We start from the raw sequence: 19,552 nt of genomic DNA, 5'->3' as shown, positions 1-19,552 counted from the left end.
GAGCTGCAGCTGCTCAAGACGTCTGAATGTGAGCCACAATGGTCTCTAAAGCTGGGCATCCAGAATTAGAGGCCTAAATGATTCATACCAAGGCCACACAAAGTCCATGGTAGAGCCTGGAACAGAACACAAGTCCCCAGTGGCAGTCTTGTGGTCTCACCACTGCCTCCCCACCCACAAAGCAATCAATAAGACAATAAGCAAATCATTTACTGACCACCAAATTCCCGATGACCATGACCATCATGAAGACAATCAAGCACATGGCCTGTCCTGCCACTTCCATACAATCCCACATAGTCTCAATCCACTCCCCACACAGCACGCGGAAGACAATAAGGAAGGAGTGGAAGAAATCGTGCATGTGCCAGCGGGGCAGCTCACACTCCGCGTTGATCTTGCAGACGCATTCCTTGTAGCTCTTGCCAAACAGCTGCATGCCCACCACAGCAAAGATGAACACGATGATGGCCAGCACCAAGGTCAGGTTTCCTAAGGCACCCACTGAGTTACCAATGATTTTTATCAGCATGTTCAGAGTGGGCCAGGACTTCGCCAGCTTGAAGACCCTCAGCTATATAAAGAAACCAAAAACAAAGATACAACCAACACTTAATTCATCTTCTAAAACAAAAAGACAAATCCACAGAGAAATCATTATGGTGACAAGTCCTAGATTCTGAGGGATGTGGACCTCAGATCTCTACCACTGAAGTCAATGGGAGTGGACAATGTTCAGCAGCTCTCTGAATTTGGCCTTGTGTGTTTTATATTCAATTCACCTCACACCCCCAAATTAATTTCATGTTTGAAAAGAAAAAAATCAAGTTTCCTTCTTGCTTAGCAAACTCTTGAGTGATGGATGAAATGAACCACATGAAATCAGGTGCCCAAAGGTTAAGATCTTTTTATAAATGTCTTTCAGTCTTCCCTCTGGACAAGAAGGGCCTGATATCCCAGAGTGCTCAGCATTCATAACGGGGGCCAGATTTCCAAAGAGCTCATCTTCCAATTAGGCCTCTGAATAATTGGCCAAACTTTCAAAAGCTGAACTTGTCACAATGGAAGCTGCTAAGCACTGAATTTTTTGGAAAATCTTGCCCCATTTGGGCATGCTGAGCACCATGCTGAGCATGCTGGACCACAGTCCTTTCAAACATTTGGCCCTATCACTGGGGCTCAGTTTTCTAACGTCCTGAGCATCCTTAACTCTAGATTAAACTTCTGGAGGCTACTGGTGCTCAACACTTCTGAAAATCAGCCCCTAACATGCCAATTATCTCACTTTGCTACAACATAACATACCCCCAGCCAGGACTGCCTTTTGGTAGTTTGTTTTTAGTCCTCTGGACAACTGAAGACTGCCTCTGAACAAAGTACATGGCCCAGGCTAGAATAGACTTTTTATTTTGTTTGAATGCCAAGCTAAGAACCTTGCACTCAAGTGGACCCTTCAAAAGCTATCCTTCCCCTGCCAACATGCAGCTGAGCTACTTCATTCTCATGCAATACAAGAGCTGGGTGGTTCAATACACTTCCATTCTCAGTCATTTATGCAGAATGATGTGAATGGATTGAGGGTAGGGGGGAAGCAGAAGTCTAAGGCTATGTCTACACGATGCAGCTTTTAGTGACACAGCCGTGCCCTGTTTGTTGTCTCTCCTGCCAACAAAGCACTGTCCACACCGGTGCTTGTCATCAACAAAACTTTTGTCTTTCAGGGTGTGCATGTGTGTGTGTTTTTAACACCTCTGAACGATTGCCAGTGTAGACATAGCCTAGGAAACCTGCATCAAAAGACAAGGAAGATGCAGCAAAGGACAATTCACAATTACAAGCCACCACTCCATTGCCCACTAACTGGGGATCTCCCATCACTTTGACAAGAGGACCATGCACAGACAGCTTACAGAACTGGGCCCTGAAACAGCACTGTTAAAATATAAGAGCCCAGTCTCATTCCCAGTGAAGCCAATTAGCAACATTCCCATGGATTTAACTGCACGCAGGATGAGGTCCTAATTCAGGAGAGCTGTATATAACCCTTATGGCCAGAGCTTGTGAGATGACAACTTTCACGGACTTCAGTGGGACCTGCAGGTGCTCAGCACCTGGCACCTTTTTCATTTCTTATACCACAAGCTCTTCAGGGCAGAATCTGCTTCAGCCTTTATGGATGAATAGCACTGAGTGCATTTACAGACTTCGAGCAACAAACAATAACAAGGGTTCCAAAGTTCAGTTTAAACTTGGAAACAAAGATTGGTAGAATGACACCCATTGTAACTTCAGAAACAAATATTGCAGGGGAGGGAAACACACATCCCACACAGTGTTGTTCCAGAAAGACCTTTTACCCATTTTGATATTGGTTCATTTAGCAAGTGAAAAAAGTTCTTAACTTTCTGTTATAGCAAACAGTGCAATGAATCAGCACTAAGAATTTGGTTGATTTGACATTTTAAAGAAACTTTACATCTGGATTTTAGTCAGAGGAATAAACAAGTTTTAAAGTTCTTGTTTTGGAGTGGAGCAGAATTTACTCAGGAAAATTCATTAATCTGTTTTCAAAATGGAAGTTACTGTACCTGGAGGTTCTTTGTGGTGTGGTCCCTACCTGTGTTCCATGCATGGGTACGCATGTGCACCACGCCCTTGACTCTGGAAATTCTGACAAGCAGTGTCCATTGCCCTGCACACACACAGCAGGTCTCCTAGTGCTCCCGACCAAGGGTTTAAGAGGCAGGGTGGGCAAACACCTGTCCAGATTCTCGTTACTGCAAATTCAACAGGATCCAAAGCAGAGGAGGATAATGGAATACAGATAGGGGCCAGACATCTCAAACAACCTCCAGTTACAGTAAGTAAAAAATGGTTACTCACCTTTTAGTAACTGTTGTTCTTCGAGATGTGATGTTCATGTCCAAAGTAGGTGTGCGTGCGCAGCCTGCATGCCAGCCGGAAGATTTTCCCCTAGCAGCGCCCATAGGGTCGGTCCGGGCACCCCCTGGAGTGGCGCCACCATGGAGCCCTATAAAGGGGCCCGCCGACCCTCCACCCCCCCAGTTCCTTCTTGCCGGCACTCCGACAGAGGGGCAGGAGGGTGGGTGTTGGAATGGACATGAACACCACATCTCGAAGAACAACAGTTACTAAAAGGTGGGTAATCGTTTTTTCTTCTTCGAGTGGTTGTTCATGTCCATTCAAAGTAGGTGACTCGCAAGCCTAACCTTAGGAGATGGGGTCGGAGATCACTGCTGACTGGAGAACTGCACACCCAAAGGCTGCGTCATCCCTCGCTTGGTGCGCGATGGCATAGTGCGACGTGAACGTGTGGATGGAGGACCACGTGGCCGCTCTACAAATCTCCGGAGTCGGAACCTGAGCCACGAAAGCCACAGAGGAGGCCTGTGCCCTAGTGGAGTGGGCTGTGACCGGAGGGACAGGGGTCTTAGCTACTCAGTAGCATTCCTGGATGCAGGTAGCGATCCACGAAGAGATTAGCTGAGAGTAGACCGGGAGCTCCTTCATCCTTTCTGCCACTGCAACGAAGAGCTGGGTCGAGCGTCTGAATGGCTTGGTACGCTCTATGTAAAAAGTCAAGGCCCTGCGGACATCCAGGGAGTGTAGCCTCCGCTCTTCGCTGGAGGTGTGTGGTTCCGGATAAACCACCAGGAGAAAGATATCTTGGCCCATGTGGAACTGTGAAACGACCTTGGGTAGGAAAGCCGGATGAGGTCTAAGTTGGACCTTGTCCTTGTAGAAGACTGTGTACAGGGGCTCAGATGTCAACGCTCAAAGCTCCGACACCCGTCGGGCCGAGGTGATCACCACCAGGAAGGCGGTCTTGTACGACAGGCACAGCAGGGAACACGAAGCCAGAGGCTCAAAGGGAGGCCCCGAGAGGGCAGAGAGGACCAGATTCAGGTCCCAAGCAGGGGTCGTCTGACACACATGCGGGAAGAGCCTGTCCGTACCCTTGAGGAAATGCCCAACCAGCGGGTTCACAAACACCGAGGCACCCCCCTCTCCCGGATGAAAAGCGGATATGGCCGCCAAGTGTGAACGCGAATGAATAAAAGGGAGAGGCCCAGTTGTCTTAGGTGAAGCAAATAGTCGAGGACATCGGGAATTGGTACCCCCAGCGGGTCGTGACCCCGCTGACCCGACCATATGGAGAAGCGCTTCCATTTGGCCAGGTAGACGGCCCTAGTGGACGGTTTCCTGCTACCTAGCAGCACTTGCCTGACCTGCTGGGAGCACTGCAACTCCACTGGGTTCAGCCATGGAGCATCCAGGCTGTGAGGTGAAGGGACTCGAGATTCGGATGGTGGAGGGAGCCCCGGTCCTGCGTGATCAGGTCCGGTGTAGGGGTAGTGTCAGGGGCGCCTGAACTGACGTGTGCAGGAGTGATGTGAACTAATGCTGGCGGGCCACGCCAGAGCTATCAGGATTACCCTGGTGTGATCCCTGTGAATCTTTAAAAGCACCCTGTGTATCAGGGAGATCGGAGGGAAGGCATAGAGCAGACCGTCCTCCCACGGCTGAAGGAAGGCGTCCGACAGAGACCCCCAACTGCGGCCCAAGAGGGAGCAAAACCATCGGCACTTCCTGTTTTCCCTTGAAGCAAACAGGTCTAACTGAGGAAAGCCCCAGAGTTGGAAAATTGAGTGCACAACATCCCATCAGAGTGACCACTCGTGACCCTAGAACGAGCGGCTGAGGGTGTCCGCCAAACCGTTCTGCTCCCCCGGAAGACAAAACGCCGTCAGGTGAGTGGCATTGTGAACGCAGAAATCCCACAGCACAAGGGCTTTCCTGCAGAAGGGAGAGGAGCGGGCCTGTTTGTTGATATAAAAAACTGCCACCGTGTTGTCCGAAAGGACTGAAACACACCTGCCGGCCAGTTGAGACCAGAAGGTCAAACACGCCAGGCGGACCGCTCTCAGCTCCCTGACATTGATATGCAACTCGAGGTCCTCCGGCGACCACAAGCCCTGCTTCCTGAGGCGTCCCAGGTGTGCTCCCCAACTTCGATCCAAGGCGTCCGTCACCAGGGAGAGGGAGAGCTGCGGGGGAGCAAACGGGACACCCATGCAGACTTACCGCGGGTCAAGCCACCACCTTAGCGAGCTCAGCACCAAGCAGGGAACGGACACCACTGAGTCCAGGGGGTCGGAAATTGCATGGAATCTGGACTCCGGCAAGTATGCTTTGGCGTGGGCGGAGTCCAGAACCGCTCCTATGAACTCTACTCATTGCGTCGGAGACAGGGTGGATTTGGCTTCGTTCAAGAGGAGGCCAAGATCGAGAAAGGCCCGCCTGATGAACAATACCTGGGTCTCTACCTGCTTCTTGGAGTGTCCCTTTATGAGCCAGTCGTACAGGTAGGGGAATACCTGGATGCCCCGCCTGTGCAGGAAGGCTGCCACGACCGCCATGCACTTCATGAAGACCCTGGGTGCAGCTGATAGTCCGAACGGGAGCACCGTGAACTGCAGATGGACATGGGTCACGACGAACCTGAGGTACCGACAGTGCCGTGGAATTATGGCAATGTGGAAATAGGCATCCTTTAAGTCAAGGGCTGTCATAGCTTTCCTACTCAGATCTGAACCTTAGAGTTCAGAACATAAGATGCTAGCATGAAACCTCCAAGCTTAATTACCAGCTTAGATCTGATATCGCTGCCACCAGACAGGAATTTCAGTGCCTGCCTCCACTTCTGGTTCCCAAAACTTCCTGGGGAGACCCCAGACTCAGATGCCTTGAGTCTCACAACAAATGGAAATTACCCTACTTCCCTCTCCCTCTTTTACCTCCTCCCAGGCCTTCCCTCCCTGTTACCCTGGAAGATTACTGTACTTAAACTCCTGAATTACAAACAGATAGACAATTTACTTCCTCCTCCCTTCTTTCCCTCCCACAAATTCCCCTGGTGAGTGCAGGCTCATCCCCTGATGCCCCACTAGGAAAAATCCAACAGGTCTTAAAAAGAAAGCTTTATATAAAAGAAGAAACAAGGACATAAAATGGGCTCTGATCAAAGATGACAATATCAGGGTCAATTGCTTAAAAGAAAACATGAATAACAAGCCTTATTCAAAAAGAAATACAATTTAAAACATTCCAGCAACTACACACATGTAAATACAAAAAAACAAATATAGCCTTTGTTTCTCTCTGTACTTACAACTTGGAAACAGAATTAGAAAACCTGAAGGTAGAGAGATCTCTCTCAGAGCGAGAGGCACTAGAGTGAACAAAGAACCCACACCCAAAACTTCCTCCCTGAGCTTTGAAAATTCGGTTCCTGATTGGTCTCTCAGGTGTTTGGTCCTTGTTAACCTTACAGGTAAAAGAAACATAACCTTAGCTATCTGTTTCTGACACGCCCCCAAATCACAGACAGTGGACTTCACTGGCGGTGATTTCTTAGCAACTTAAACTAAACAAATTATACAACACTGCACCTTAATATTACTACAAGTATGTAAACTACAAGACTTGTACATTTTAAGGACAATTTTTAACCAGTGTATTCTGGGAAACTCTCACGGGAGAGTGCATCAGCTACTTTGTTAGAAGCTCCTGAAATGTGTTGAATTTCAAAATCAAAATGTTGGAGAGCTAAACTTCAACGAAGACCTTTCTTGTTGTTCCCCTTGGCGGTATGAAGCCACTTTGGCGGCATACCAATCTCCTGGATCCAGGGAAGGGATAACCGAGGACAGGGAGGCCATGCGGAACTTGAGTTTTCGCACAAACTTGTTCAGCCGCTGCAAGTCTAGGATGGGTCTCAAGCCCCCTTTTGCCTTCGGTATTAGGAAATACCGGGAATAGAAGCCTTTGCCCCTGAGCCCCCGCGGGACTTCCTCCACTGCCCCTGCCTCCATGAGGGACTTCACTTCTTGAATTAGAAGTTGCTTGTGAGATGGGTCCCTGAAGAGGGATGGAGAGGGGGGTTGGTGAGAGGAAGGGAGGAGAACTGGATAGAATATCCTCTCTCTACCATGCGGAGCACCCATCTGTCCGATGTAATTCAGGACCAGGCACAACAGAAGTGGGACAGACGTGACCCAAATGTAGGGATGGAAGGATCCAGAGTCTCGATTGGTAGGTCGCCCTCGACCGTACCATCAAATAGGGGGTCTAGGCCCTGATTGTGGTCTCGATTGGCCAGATGCCTGGTTGGAAGGGTGGCGCTGGTGACGCCTCCTGCCATTTCTGCCCTGCCAGCATCCCAACTCCTGGCGAGTCTGTGGCTGGTATGGGCGAGGGGCCGCCTGCGACCTAAATTGTCTGCACTGGGTCGCAGGAGTATGCAAGCCCAGCGAGAAAAGCTTGGCCCTCGAGTCCTTTAAGCTATGGAGACATTTGTCCATTTTCTCCGAAAACAGCATCTGCCCCTCGAAGGGGAGGTCTTGAATTGTCTGCTGGACCTCATAGGGCAGGCCCGAGACCTGGAGCCAGGCTCCCCGCCACATGACCAGGCCCATCGCCAGGGTGCACGAGGCTGAGTCCACCGCACCTAAGGCAGCCTGGCGGGAGGCTCGAGAGATCAGTTTGCCCTCCTCCACTAGGGCCGAAAACTCTGATCTTGAGTCCTGGGGAAGAAGCTCTGCAAACTTCGACATGGCCGAACACGTGCTGTGACCATATCGGCTTACTAGAGCCTGTTGATTGACAATGCGGAGCTGGAGTCCCCCCGTGGAGTACACCTTTCTACCAAAGAGCTCAAGTCTTTTTGCATCTCTGCTCTTCGGTGTCGACCCCTGAAACCTTTGATGCTCCCGCTGGTTGGCCGCATCTACTACCAAGGAGTCGGGGGGAGGGTGGGTGTACAGGTGTTCATGCCCTTTAGAGGGGACGAAGTAGCGCCACTCCATTCTCTTGGCAGTAGGGGCCAATGAGGCTGGTGTTTGCCATAGGGTGCGGGACGTATCCGCTATAGTCTTTATCAGCGGAAAGGCCACCCTGGAAGGCCCTGAGGGAGCCAGAATGTCCACTACAGGGTCCACGTCAACCTCGATTTCCTCTGCTTGGATTGCGAGGCTCTGAGCTGCTCGCCAAAGCAATTGCTGGAGGATTCAAGTGTCCTCTAGGGCCGGTGCCGCAGCCGTGCCCGAGACCGCCTCATCCAGGGAGGATGACAAGGAGATTACGTGGAGCGGCCCTTCCTCCAGTGCATGTGGCCCCTCAGGGTCCTGCGGCACACAGTATTGAGGTTGAGGTGCAGGTTCCGAGTCTAAATGCGGCACCGCAGCCAGTACCGGGGTTGCCAACAAGCCACTTGGTGTATCATGCGGTGCTGGCGGAGCCCGAACTGAAGCCGCTGCCGGTGCCGCTGCCCGGTTAGGGGGTGCAGAACTTGACAATGGCACACACCTGCCCGGCGACTGTGCTGGTGGGGGATGCCACTGCGCCAGGGCTACCGATGTCGAGGACACCAAAGCCGACCGTGATTGAGGGCCAAACGCCTGGCCTGTCGACTGATGGTAGGCCCAGGGAGTCCAAAATGGCCACTGCGAGGGCGGCTGCCATTGTTGCTGCCACTGCGGGTAACGTTGATGGCTCACCCCCAAAACCGATCTCCTGCTTCGCAACTGACTGGAGTGATAGGAGTCTGCCTCTGAGTCTGAGGTCTCTGAGTATGAGGACCTGGGGGGAGTAGATCCCGGTGCTGATGGAGGGCAGTGCAGCGGTGACGGGGAGCACCTCATCTGGTCCAGTGCCGCCTTCACAGCGCGGTGCAGGGAGGGAGGCGACAGCATGGCTGGCTTGCCTCTAGATTGTACTGGTGGACGGACCACAGTAGGCAACTCCCTACGATGCGGGGAGGCCAGTGCCAGGAGACCCATTAGGTCTGAGGCCGCTTCAAACACCTCTGGCGTTGATGGGGGGCGTATGTCTTCGCTGAGGTCCAGGGAATTAGGCTGGTCCGGACTCGACCGCCCTCTCTGCGGTGAGGGAGTCGACAGAACCGCCAAGGGTTGTAGCCCAGCCTGTCCGCTTACACCCGCGGAAGGCATCGGCCTCGGATCCTGGTGGGGTGACCGATCCCTCACTGGCTTCCTTCTCTTGGCGGGCACCGGCAAAGGTGAGCAGTGCCGCACTGAGGCCAACTTCCTATGACCCGACTCCGTCCGGTGCCAGGATTTTAACGACCTGGGCTGGGCCCTAAGTCCTGATGCCAGTGCCAGGGCGCTCCGCACTGAGGATGACGTGCTAGGCCCCACCTCGGTCGGTTCTGGGTCTGAGGGTGGTCGCAGGGCCGCCTCCATCAGGAGGACTCTAAGTCTTTGAGCCCTGTCCTTGAGAGTTCGCGGGCGGAAGCCTCTACAGATAGAGCACCAGTCCTTTTAGTGGCTCTCTCCGAGGCACCTCAAACACGCAGAGTGTGGGTCACTCTTGGGCATGAATTTTCCTCAGTCCTTGCAGAGTTTGAACCCAGGGGACCCGGGCATGCCCCAGCGAGTGACGAAGACTCGGAGGGGGAACCCCCCAACTATGAAAACTATATACAAAGATCTAACTAACTAACTATAATATAACTGAATACACGGACTAAACAGTAAGGATAGGACACTGCCAACTTGCTACGCAAGAGAAGTTCCAGCTAGCTGTCACCGGCAGTAAGAAGGAACTGAGGGGGTGGAGGGTCGGCGGGCCCCTTTATAGGGTGCCGTGGTGGCGCCATTCCAGGGGGCGCCCGGACCGACCCTATGGACACTGCTAGAGGAAAATCTTCCAGCTGGCGTGCACGCAGCGCGTGCACATGTACTTTGAATGGACATGAACAACCACTCGAAGAAGAACCTCCATTTCTTCTTCAAGTACTGGCCCCTGTGTGTTTTCCACATGTGGGTGATTGACAAGCAGCACTCAGACTGGGAGGCAGGCAAGGGGAGAGGGGGAGGCTAGTGCCAGAAAACCAGCAGCAAAGATGCTTGCAGAACCATAGATCCCACTGCTGCATCCGCAGTAGAGGCCTGCACTATTGCGTAATGTTTGGTGAATGTGTGGCTGGAGCTCTAGGTGGCTGCCCTACATATGTCTTGTATTGGACCCTTCCTGCAGGGATGCTGTAGAGATCTGTGCTCTTGTGGAGTTACCTGTGGCACTGCCAGGAGGAGGGATGTGTGCTAACCTGTAGCACTCGATGCACCCTGAAACCCACTTAGAGTTTCTCTGAGAGGATAGAGCTTGACCTCGCAATCTTTCTGCTATGACAATAAAAAGTCTTGGTGACTTTCTGATAGGTTTGGTTCTTTGCAGGTAGAATGCCAGGGCACGTCAGACATCGAGGCAGTGAAGTCTCTTCTCTTCGGCAGAAGCGTGGGGGGTTGGGAGAAAGACAGGTAAGTGAATACTTTGGTTGACATGGAATTCAGAAACAACCTTGGGGAGAAATTTAGGATGTAGGTGAAGGAATACCTTTTCCTTGTGAAAAACTGTATAAGGAGGGTCTACCAGGATGGCTTCCAGCTCACTGACCCTCCTGGATGAAGTAATAGCCACTAAAAACGAAATTTTCATGGACAGGTGAGGCATCAAACATGTCACCAAAGGTTCAAAAGGTGGCCTGGTGGGTGTTGACAGAATGAGATTGAGGTCCAACTGAGATGTAGTTTTTCTAGACATAGTCCCTGACCATGAGGAGTGAGAGCCCCAGCCAGGGAAAACAAGCTATGATACCTAACTCTACCAACAGGCTAAGTAGTATAAAAACTATTTACAAATCTATTTACTGGTTCTATAAAAAGCTGGGGAAATCTGAGGACACAGGATTCCAGCTCAGGCCCAGGAGTGGTAAGAAGGAATTGGAGAAGCGTTGGCCCACACTGTATCTTACATCCTTGGTCAGGAGCAAGAGGAGACCTACTGTGCATGTGCAGGCCAATGGACACTGCTGGTTAGAATTTCCAGACGGGCGTAAGGTGCGTATGTGTATCCATGTGTGGAATACACACAGGGAGCAGCACTCAAAAGAAAAAAAAATGTTTTAAAGAGAAACAACCACCCACAACCATAGTATCTCCCCCAAACAAAACCAATGAATATTTTTAACCAGAATAACTTATGTAAAAGGTTTTCCATTAGCTGCAAGACAAGAAACTTCAAAAAGAAATGGGAGAAGTATGGAGTACCAATCGGAAAGACCGCAGCACTGAAAGCCCTTCCACGTCCGCTAGACCCAGTTCCATTAAACTGAGGGAGACAATAAATCCGTCAAAAATGTTCCAACCTTCTTGGAAATAATAGTAGGGGTCCATGGCTATGAGCTTCAGGAACATTTCTGCCGTGAAAATTCCAGTGAAAACCTGGAGTGAAAAGGAGACAAAAAGAGAGCACACACACGCGCGCCCACACACAGATACACAAACATACACACACAAAGATTCTCCTTAGTTTGGTTTCAGACAGTCAATATACATCTCGAAGACAGGATAACAGTGAACTAAGAATGGGGACCCTGCAATGCTCCTTGTACCAATTCAAATGCACTGCCATAGGCTTGTGTACAATGGGTTATTCCTTCCACTGGTGTAGCTTCCCTAGTAATCATTCTCATATCAAGACCTTACAGACAGATTTCCAGAAGTGATCGAAACTTCAGGGTCTCCAGCTATGGTCTAGCCTGGTTCCACACCAAAAAAGTCAATATGAGCTTCGCCATCACTTTCAGTGGTCACAAGATCATGACCAGAGGAAGGCACAGCCAGATCCTGGTAATGGCCAGGTCAACAGCATAGCTCTGCTGATTTCAGTTATGTTCATCAGGCCCCATAAGTGCTGAGCATCTGCAGTTCACACAGACTGCAGTCAGAACAGCAGGTGCACAGAATCCCTGAAAGTCACCTTTGAAAATATCAGCCTCGCAAGTATTTGAGTCTGAGCCTGAGAGATGCCATGCACCCACAAACCCTACTGATCCTCACATGAGCTGCAGAAAGAACTCTGCACCTCCTCCGGATCTGTCCCCTTCTGGAGCAATGAATCACTTAGTACAGTGCAGGAAAAAGTCTTGGGACCACTGTGCAAAACCTGAGTAAAGGATCTTTTGGGCAGGACACTGTTCTCTCCTTCTGAAGAGCACAGACACCCACCATGCTCCCTGGTTGCTACAGCAGCCTTAAAGTTATAAAGGCCTCTGCAGAGCATGAGCTCCCCATCAGTTTTGGGCATTGGTCAGTTGATCCGCAGAGGAGCCACTAGGCTTCCTTTCTCTTCTTCCCGTCCTCAACCCTCATCCCCTGCACTGACCAGAAAGACTGCTCATTGCACTGCCCATGAGCAGCTGAATCGCTCCATTTGGGGCCCTTCGTGCCCACTGGAGAATGGCAGAGAATTAGTCATTAGCCCTTTGCTCTGACCTTTGGCCTACAGCATTACTGGATCCTCCCTGCTCCTCCATCTCCTCCTGAAGCAGGTCCGTTCTTACCTTACTGGTATGGGCCCTGCCTGGGAAGTCACTTAACATGAAGGCCATTTCACCCACCATGTCGGCAGTCCACACTACAGCTGTGACCCTACTAAATGTTTGCTGCCCAGAGGAAACATTTCCCTCATGGAATTCTGGTAGTAAGGCAGTAACTTAAGGTAGTAATTATTCATGGAAAGTCATGGCCCTTCTCTGCTAATTGCAGATACATTGCAGTTTAAGCCATTCCTTGGGCAGATGGATAATTATTATCCCACTGCTGTAAGGAGAGGGGAACTAACAGGAGACAGTCTAAATCACAAGGAGAGGAAGATGATATTCTGGAGTAAATAAGAGATTTCAGATAGCATCTAACAGCACCATCTCCCAACACCACAACCAAGAAATCTCCACTCTTCGTGAAACCACACACAAGTGCACAGAGTTAAAAAAAACAGTGGTGTGCTGTGGTCTAATAATAAAAATATCTAACTCTCATGTAGCGCTTTTCATCAGTAGATCTCAAAACACTTTGCAAAGAGGGCAGCATCATTATTCCCATTTTACAGATGGGGAAACCGGGGTACAGAGAACTAACTTTCCCAAGGTCACATAGCATGCCAGTGGCAGAGCTGGGAATAGGACCCAGGTCTCCTGAGTCCCAGGCCAGTGCTCTCTCCTCTAAGAGGCACATGGCCTCCTTCTGATGAGTTGAAGTGTGATCATCATGGCAAAGAGACACCTTACCACTCGCCTCATGCCTGCTGACAGGCAGAGATCCTTTAGTAGCAGCACTCTCAGTGATGTAGGGTCAAGTCCCCTGCACTCCCTCTCCAACTCATCTAGTGCTTTGTAGGCCCTATTCTACATCCACTGAAGCCAGTGTGAAAGACTTCCATCAACTTGAGTGAGCATTGGATCAGTCCCCCATCTGCATCTGCACTATAGAGGATCTTGCCACTCATTTCAGGCAGTGCCCAGATATCTGGGAAAACACACAGACCTTCTAAAAGAATATGCAAAGATCTGAGCACAGAAGGGTGACAGGACACTATTGACAGCTACTTCATTTACCCTGTCATTTATTATTTGAATTATTGTAAAAGTGAATCTGCTTGTCACTGTTAACACAAAGCCTCAGAGTTTAACAAACCCTCTGCACCCCCTACAACATGTTTTTCCAAAGCACTCTTACCAGATTTCCTACAGTCAGAACATCTTGAAACTCAGGGGTCATGGGATGGTGTTCCATGGCCATGAACAAAGTGTTCAGCACAATACAGATGGTAATGGCCAGGTCGACAAAGGGATCCATGACGATCATGTTCACTATCTCCTTCAGCTTGATCCAGTGTGGATGACACTCCCAGATCAGGAAGGTGTTGGCAAATCTGTACCAACATGGGGGACACTTCCTCTGGGACTCTTCCAACTCTGCAGTTACAAAACAAAACAGCAAAGAGTCAGGTCTTGTCCTCCTAGATCTGTCTTAATCTGTTAACATGGCTCCAGCATCATGTCACTGCACCCCTTGGCTGTGTTGAATCCACCTTGTGTCTTTGCTTATACTTTGTTTTAAGCTTATTGGTGCAGAGGGTCTCCTTGCTGTATGTTGTACTGTGCCCAATACTATGGAGCTGGGGCATCTAGGAGATCCCATAATACAAATTAAAATAAAAAGAATGGATCCTATAACTCTTTTACCCAAGAGCCCAACCTGTGGGTTTAAGGTGTGATTCAACAATCACTGCAGTTAACGGGCCTCCACCTACTGGACTTCACACATTGGGCCCTCAGACCTCACCTATATTGAAAGTTACCCCAGTTTAGCTAAAGATGCCATTTAAAACTGTGCAACGCAGTGGTGTGGACACACTTAGTTCAATTTAAAACCTAGCTTATATCAATATAGCTTAACTCAGTAAAAAATCAATTTGGGATAAACTGATACAAGCCTGGCTTAAATCAAATTAAGAGTCTCTACGTAGAATTTTGAACCAGTTTTTAAACCAGTTTAAATTTTGGTGAAATTTTGAACACAGCTAAGGCCTAACTGAGGTGGTGCATGACACAATGTGGCAAAAGAATTTAACCGGTCAGCAGCTGATTAAAATGAATGTCGTCCATTTACAGAAAGCCAACATGAATGCAACACCCATGCCTTAAGTGGGTTTATTTATTTAAGATATTTTTACATTTCTCCTGGAAACTTATGTTACTTTTTGCCCATTCTTTGGCCTCCGGTTAGTCTATCCAAGCTGCACACAACTGTCCAAGGTGGTGGTTGTATTTTTGCTTGGGAAGGGAGGGGTGCTTTGGTGGATTTCTCCAACTCCAGTTCGTCTTTTGGTTGCTAAGAATATGGTTGCCTTGGTTTTCTGAAAGTTTAAAATGAAAAAAAGGACCACAGCACTGGAGCTGTAGGAGTTTGTGCAGGAGGGAAGCCACGCAGAAATCTTGCTCTATTTTCAAAGTATATATAATTTCATATATATTATTACAGGATCCTGTAAGAATCAGAGAACACCCCCCCCCACACACACACACACAAACATCTGTCATTCTCAAACTCTTACAGCCTCTTGCATAATATATTTGGAAATCAGAGTCATTTGCTCATCTCTATCTACTGCTTATTTCAGCATTTCTGTCACATGCAGGTCACTTTCTCTTGACAGCTGACATAGCCAAGATCTCAGTGCAGTTGAGATCTCTCTATTCCTGGGCTTCAGGCAAAGGAGCCGTTAAAAAAGCAAATGCGGTTTTAGGATGCATCAGGCGAGGTATTTCCAGCAAAGATAAGGAGGTGTTATTACCGTTGTATAAGGCACTGGTGAGAGCTCACCTGGAATACTGTGTGCAGTTCTGGTCTCCCATGTTTAAGAAGGATGAATTCAAACTGGAACAGGTTCAGAGATTCCCAAGGGAGTTGGGGGGCAAAAGAATATCTGGCGTAGACTAAGCTTGATAAGTTTATGGAAGGATGGTATGATAGGATAGTTTAATTCTGGCAATTGATCTGATTATCAGCCAATAAGTGCTGCTCAATGTCTTGTGATGGGATGTTGGATGGGAGGATCTAGTTACTGCTGAGAATTCTTTCCTGAGTGCTGGCTGGTGAGTCTTGCCACATGCTCAGGTTTAAGCCGATCACATATTTGGGGTCGGAAGGAATTTTCCTCCAGGGCAGAATCTGGCAAGGCCCTGGAGTTTCGCTTTCCTCATGCAGGTGGGCTGGGTCACTGCTGGTGGACTCTCTGCAGCTTGAGTCTTCAACCACAATTTGAAGACCTTCAATAACTCGGACATAGGTTAGGGGTTGTTATAGAAGTGGATGGGTAGGGTTCTGTGGCCTGCTTTGTGCAGGAGGTCAGACTAGATGATCATATTGGTCCCTTCTGACCTATGAGTCTATGAGTCTCTGACTTTCTCCATTCCCCATATGTGCAGAACACATCTACATTCAGATTGAGTGACAACTATAGTTTCCCTTTCGTATATTGTTATTGGAACCAGAACAAACGCAAGTTCTTTTTACTCCCCCACACATGGGAGTATGTGAGTGTTTGAAGAGGTGCAAATTTAGATGCAAACAAAATGCACAAGCACATCCTTCTCCAGTGCTTAATTTGTAATGAAAGAGATGCCAGGGCTATGAACTGCCAAGCCTTGAGGTGCTGGCAAGCAGTGGCACAAATTAAGCACTGCACTTCTCTAAGGGAGGAATCACCACTAAGTTAAGCATCAATTCTTTGGTGCCTTCACAGCAGCTCAGCAGAAAAATCCATTTGCCTCCCTCTGCTCCAACTGCCAACCTCTCTGGCTGTTGTGGTTTCATCTCTGCTAAACACAGCACAAAACCCACCTTTTCCATGGCTGCCTACAAGCAGTTGTGTTGCCCACATCCCCTCCTTTAATCTCTTTCCACCAATCTCCTTAATGTGATATACACTGTTTTACGGTAATAGCTATGCATTGCATTGTTCTAAAGGGGAATGAATACAGCTGTGCAAAATGCTCAGCTTTCTAGCTCACAGTTTGGGGTTTGTTACAAAGCCACAACTTGGGGCCCAGTTCACAAGACTGAGCCATGGCTCAACAGAACCTGGAGGAATTTGTGGTTCTGAGTAGAAGCCAGGCAGAATTCCAGTTCAACACATCTCTCACCCAAAACACTGAAGTTTCAGTTGAGGAGAGGTTTGAAACTTATATGAATCCAAACAAGGCAGGGAAAGAACCACAACCCCCAAATTGTCACACTGATACAGAAACAAACACATTGCTGCATGAGTCAAACTGGATGCAGAAACAACAGAGATCAAACCCACCATCCTTCAATCTCCTTCTAGTTACCAGCAATAGGTCTTTTAGTTTCTCCAAGGCAGCCACAAGGGGGCACTAGGCACATACAAACACATACATATACATTAAATTACATGGCATTGTGCACACCTTCTACAAGGGTATTAGTTACAACAGTCATTATACTGTTGGTTCGATCCTTTCTTCCATATGATGCATTCAGTTGATCCATTGAGACCAAGAGAGACCCGGTAGGTTTCTTTTTAATTTCCACCTCGGTAGTACCCTGCAAAATTCACATGTCTAATTAGAACAGACTTGGGATCCATCTGAAACTTTGCATACTGTCACATTAGCTAGATAGCACATGCACCCAAGGGAGAAAATAAGACAGGGTTTATTTTTCCAATACTGATGTCATTCTTTATTCACGAGCCTGATGCTTTTATCTTACGTAACACTATGGCCGCTGCTTCCTCAGGCTGCAGCAATAGTTTGCACTGCTTAAAAAAAATGTGGTTACTGGAAGCTTAGTATTTCCTATATATTCTTAATGTAGAGTATTTTAATATTTAAGACCAACCAGAAGGAGAGTTTTAAAAAATTGGCAATTTCTGCATAGTCCTTTGCTCTGCAAGAAGCCCAATGTAAATCAATGGGAGGAAGGGTAGGCTTGTTGCTAATGTACTAACTGGGGCACAGGAGATCTTGTGTCATCTCCCACCTCTGCCACAGACTCCCTGTCTGACTTAGCTAGTCTCTTAAAAATAGTCCTTCCTTTCTACCACCTTTGTCTGCCCCATCTATTTAGACTGTAAACTCTCTGGGACAGAAACTCTCTCATTATGTATTTGTGCAGCACTTGACACCACGGGTCCCTGATCTTGACTAATTTAGTCTCCTGCTCCAACCACTCAACTATATACTTTCCACACACCACCTCTTAGAGCTAGAATTGAGACCAGGTGTCCTAGTTCCTTTAGTTATATAGAAATTTCGAATGCAGACAATCCTCAAAGAGACAGAATCAGAGAGAAATGTGGCAGTTTACCTGGGGGCATTGTGACATAAGTTTTTCCTGTATTCATACTGTCCATCTGTGTTAATGTTTGCTCTGGCTATTTATTTCACTCTCTTAGTTTCCCTAAATAGTGGCCAGACCAGAAATTAAGACTTTTCTTCTGCATGAGCACAAGGATTTGCAGCCTTAGAAAAACTATAGACTCTTAAGTATTAAAGAGCATTTGCACAGATTTTTCTTTGAATTTCACTGAGGTACAAAGCAGCAAAAACTCCACATTTCTGCTAGTGCAACAGAGAGCACTGATGTTATTTTGTATATTGTTACATCTACCAAAAACCAATAAAGAGAAGTCAATTTTAGTTGAGCAACAAAAAAAAAAGGGGGGGGAGCATCAGTCATAAAGGGACTGGCCCGTGCTCAAATGCATTTGCAGTCATATGGCTGCATCTTGTGAACAAAAGTACAAGGTGCTCATAAGTCAGGCAACTGTGCAACAATACAGCCTCATTTGGTCCCCAAAGGTAGGATTATTTCAGTACCTGTATCTGAAAATTGGGGTCATGACAAGTGGTCAGCCCTCAGCAGCGCACTGAGAACAGGAGAGACCGTCTCACATTCCAGCCCACTGAGAACAATGTGACCTGCTGGTAATTAAGGACAGGCTACAGTGCGAGGGCCCAGTGCTCTCAACTCCTATTCAAGTCAACAGCCAAAATCTGGATTTTGTTATACAAGATAGATGTAATCATTTCTTAGGTTTTGCTCCGTAAAGGACTAATCTTACCCAATGGGAGCAAATCTAGGCCCAGAAATGTGTGTGTGCTACCAAGGGTTTCTTGCTTTGCCCTCAATATAGGAGTCTGCCATCAGCTGCTTGTGAAAAGAACAGGTGTGCCTTAAACAGCTGTCTGTCTCCCTTTCTTAAGGAAATGAGATACTTACTCTAAGAGTGACTAAGGTATCCTGCATAACCCATGGGATTCCTCAGTGGTCATGATGGTTAATTGGCATTTGCATTGTTTAACTACCGGTATAGCCAGTTATCAAAAAGAACTGCCAAGTAACCAGTGCATCTAGTATCACATATTACAGAAGTCTCTCTTCAAGTGTCTTTCATGCATTCATCATGCTAATTATAGTTTCTAATATTTCCATGCTGTGTTAGAAAAAGAACAGAATATTCAAACTACACATTATATTAACATGCTAACTGAGGAAGAAGGTAAGAACTAAAGTTTAATGTAACAAAGGAAAGGTCAGTAAAGTCAAGGATGAATCAAGGATTAGAGGGTATTAATTTAGGTTGCAAAATTTTTTTTAAAAACTGCTTGGAATTTGCAAACACGCTAGCTGAATTTTCCCCAAAAGCAATTTTTTTAGACAGCTCACAAATGATCTTGTTACCCTTTATATTTATCGAAGGCCAAACAATTCCTTCTAACTAGCACATAATAGTACAGGCTCTCTCCTGCTTCCTAGACTAGTTTGTTTTGTTGACATATTTTTAAATGAATTTTTTGACTGAAGTTCATTCAACCCTTTTGTTTTAAAAGGTGACCGTTGTGATGGGGCAAGGCCAGATGGCTACAGTAAAGTACAGAGAAACAGGTATGTTAGCCCCAGACTAAACAAATGTCTAGGACCATGGTAACCAAATGGCAGTTGCTCCAGGTTAATCAAGGCACCTGGAGCCAATTAAGACCTTTCTAGAAGGCAGTGGAGATAGCTACTTTAATTAGAACACCTGCAGCCAATCAGGGCAGGCTAATCAGGGCACCTGGGTTTAAAAAGGAGCTCACCCC

The 19,552-nt window shown here is 47.9% G+C and overlaps 1 protein-coding gene across 2 annotated transcripts in view; it reads right to left on the bottom strand.

The window, feature by feature from the left end:
* Nucleotides 1–19,552, bottom strand: part of SCN8A (sodium voltage-gated channel alpha subunit 8) — a 95,785-nt gene that overhangs the window by 30,224 nt on the left and 46,009 nt on the right. For both annotated transcript variants that reach the window (XM_032785643.2, XM_032785642.2), the window contains exons 12-15: nucleotides 16,877–17,012; nucleotides 13,620–13,858; nucleotides 11,151–11,324; nucleotides 218–574 (exon numbers count right to left, since the gene is read on the bottom strand). In XM_032785643.2, the coding sequence (XP_032641534.1) occupies nucleotides 218–574; nucleotides 11,151–11,324; nucleotides 13,620–13,858; nucleotides 16,877–17,012 (906 nt within the window). The remainder of the gene's footprint in view (nucleotides 1–217; nucleotides 575–11,150; nucleotides 11,325–13,619; nucleotides 13,859–16,876; nucleotides 17,013–19,552) is intronic.

Source organism: Chelonoidis abingdonii, chromosome 26 (assembly GCF_003597395.2).
Source record: "Chelonoidis abingdonii isolate Lonesome George chromosome 26, CheloAbing_2.0, whole genome shotgun sequence".
In the NCBI taxonomy this organism is placed as follows: Eukaryota; Metazoa; Chordata; order Testudines; family Testudinidae; genus Chelonoidis; species Chelonoidis abingdonii.
Note: the sequence above shows the minus strand (reverse complement) of the source record. Positions and strands in the feature narration are given on the sequence as shown.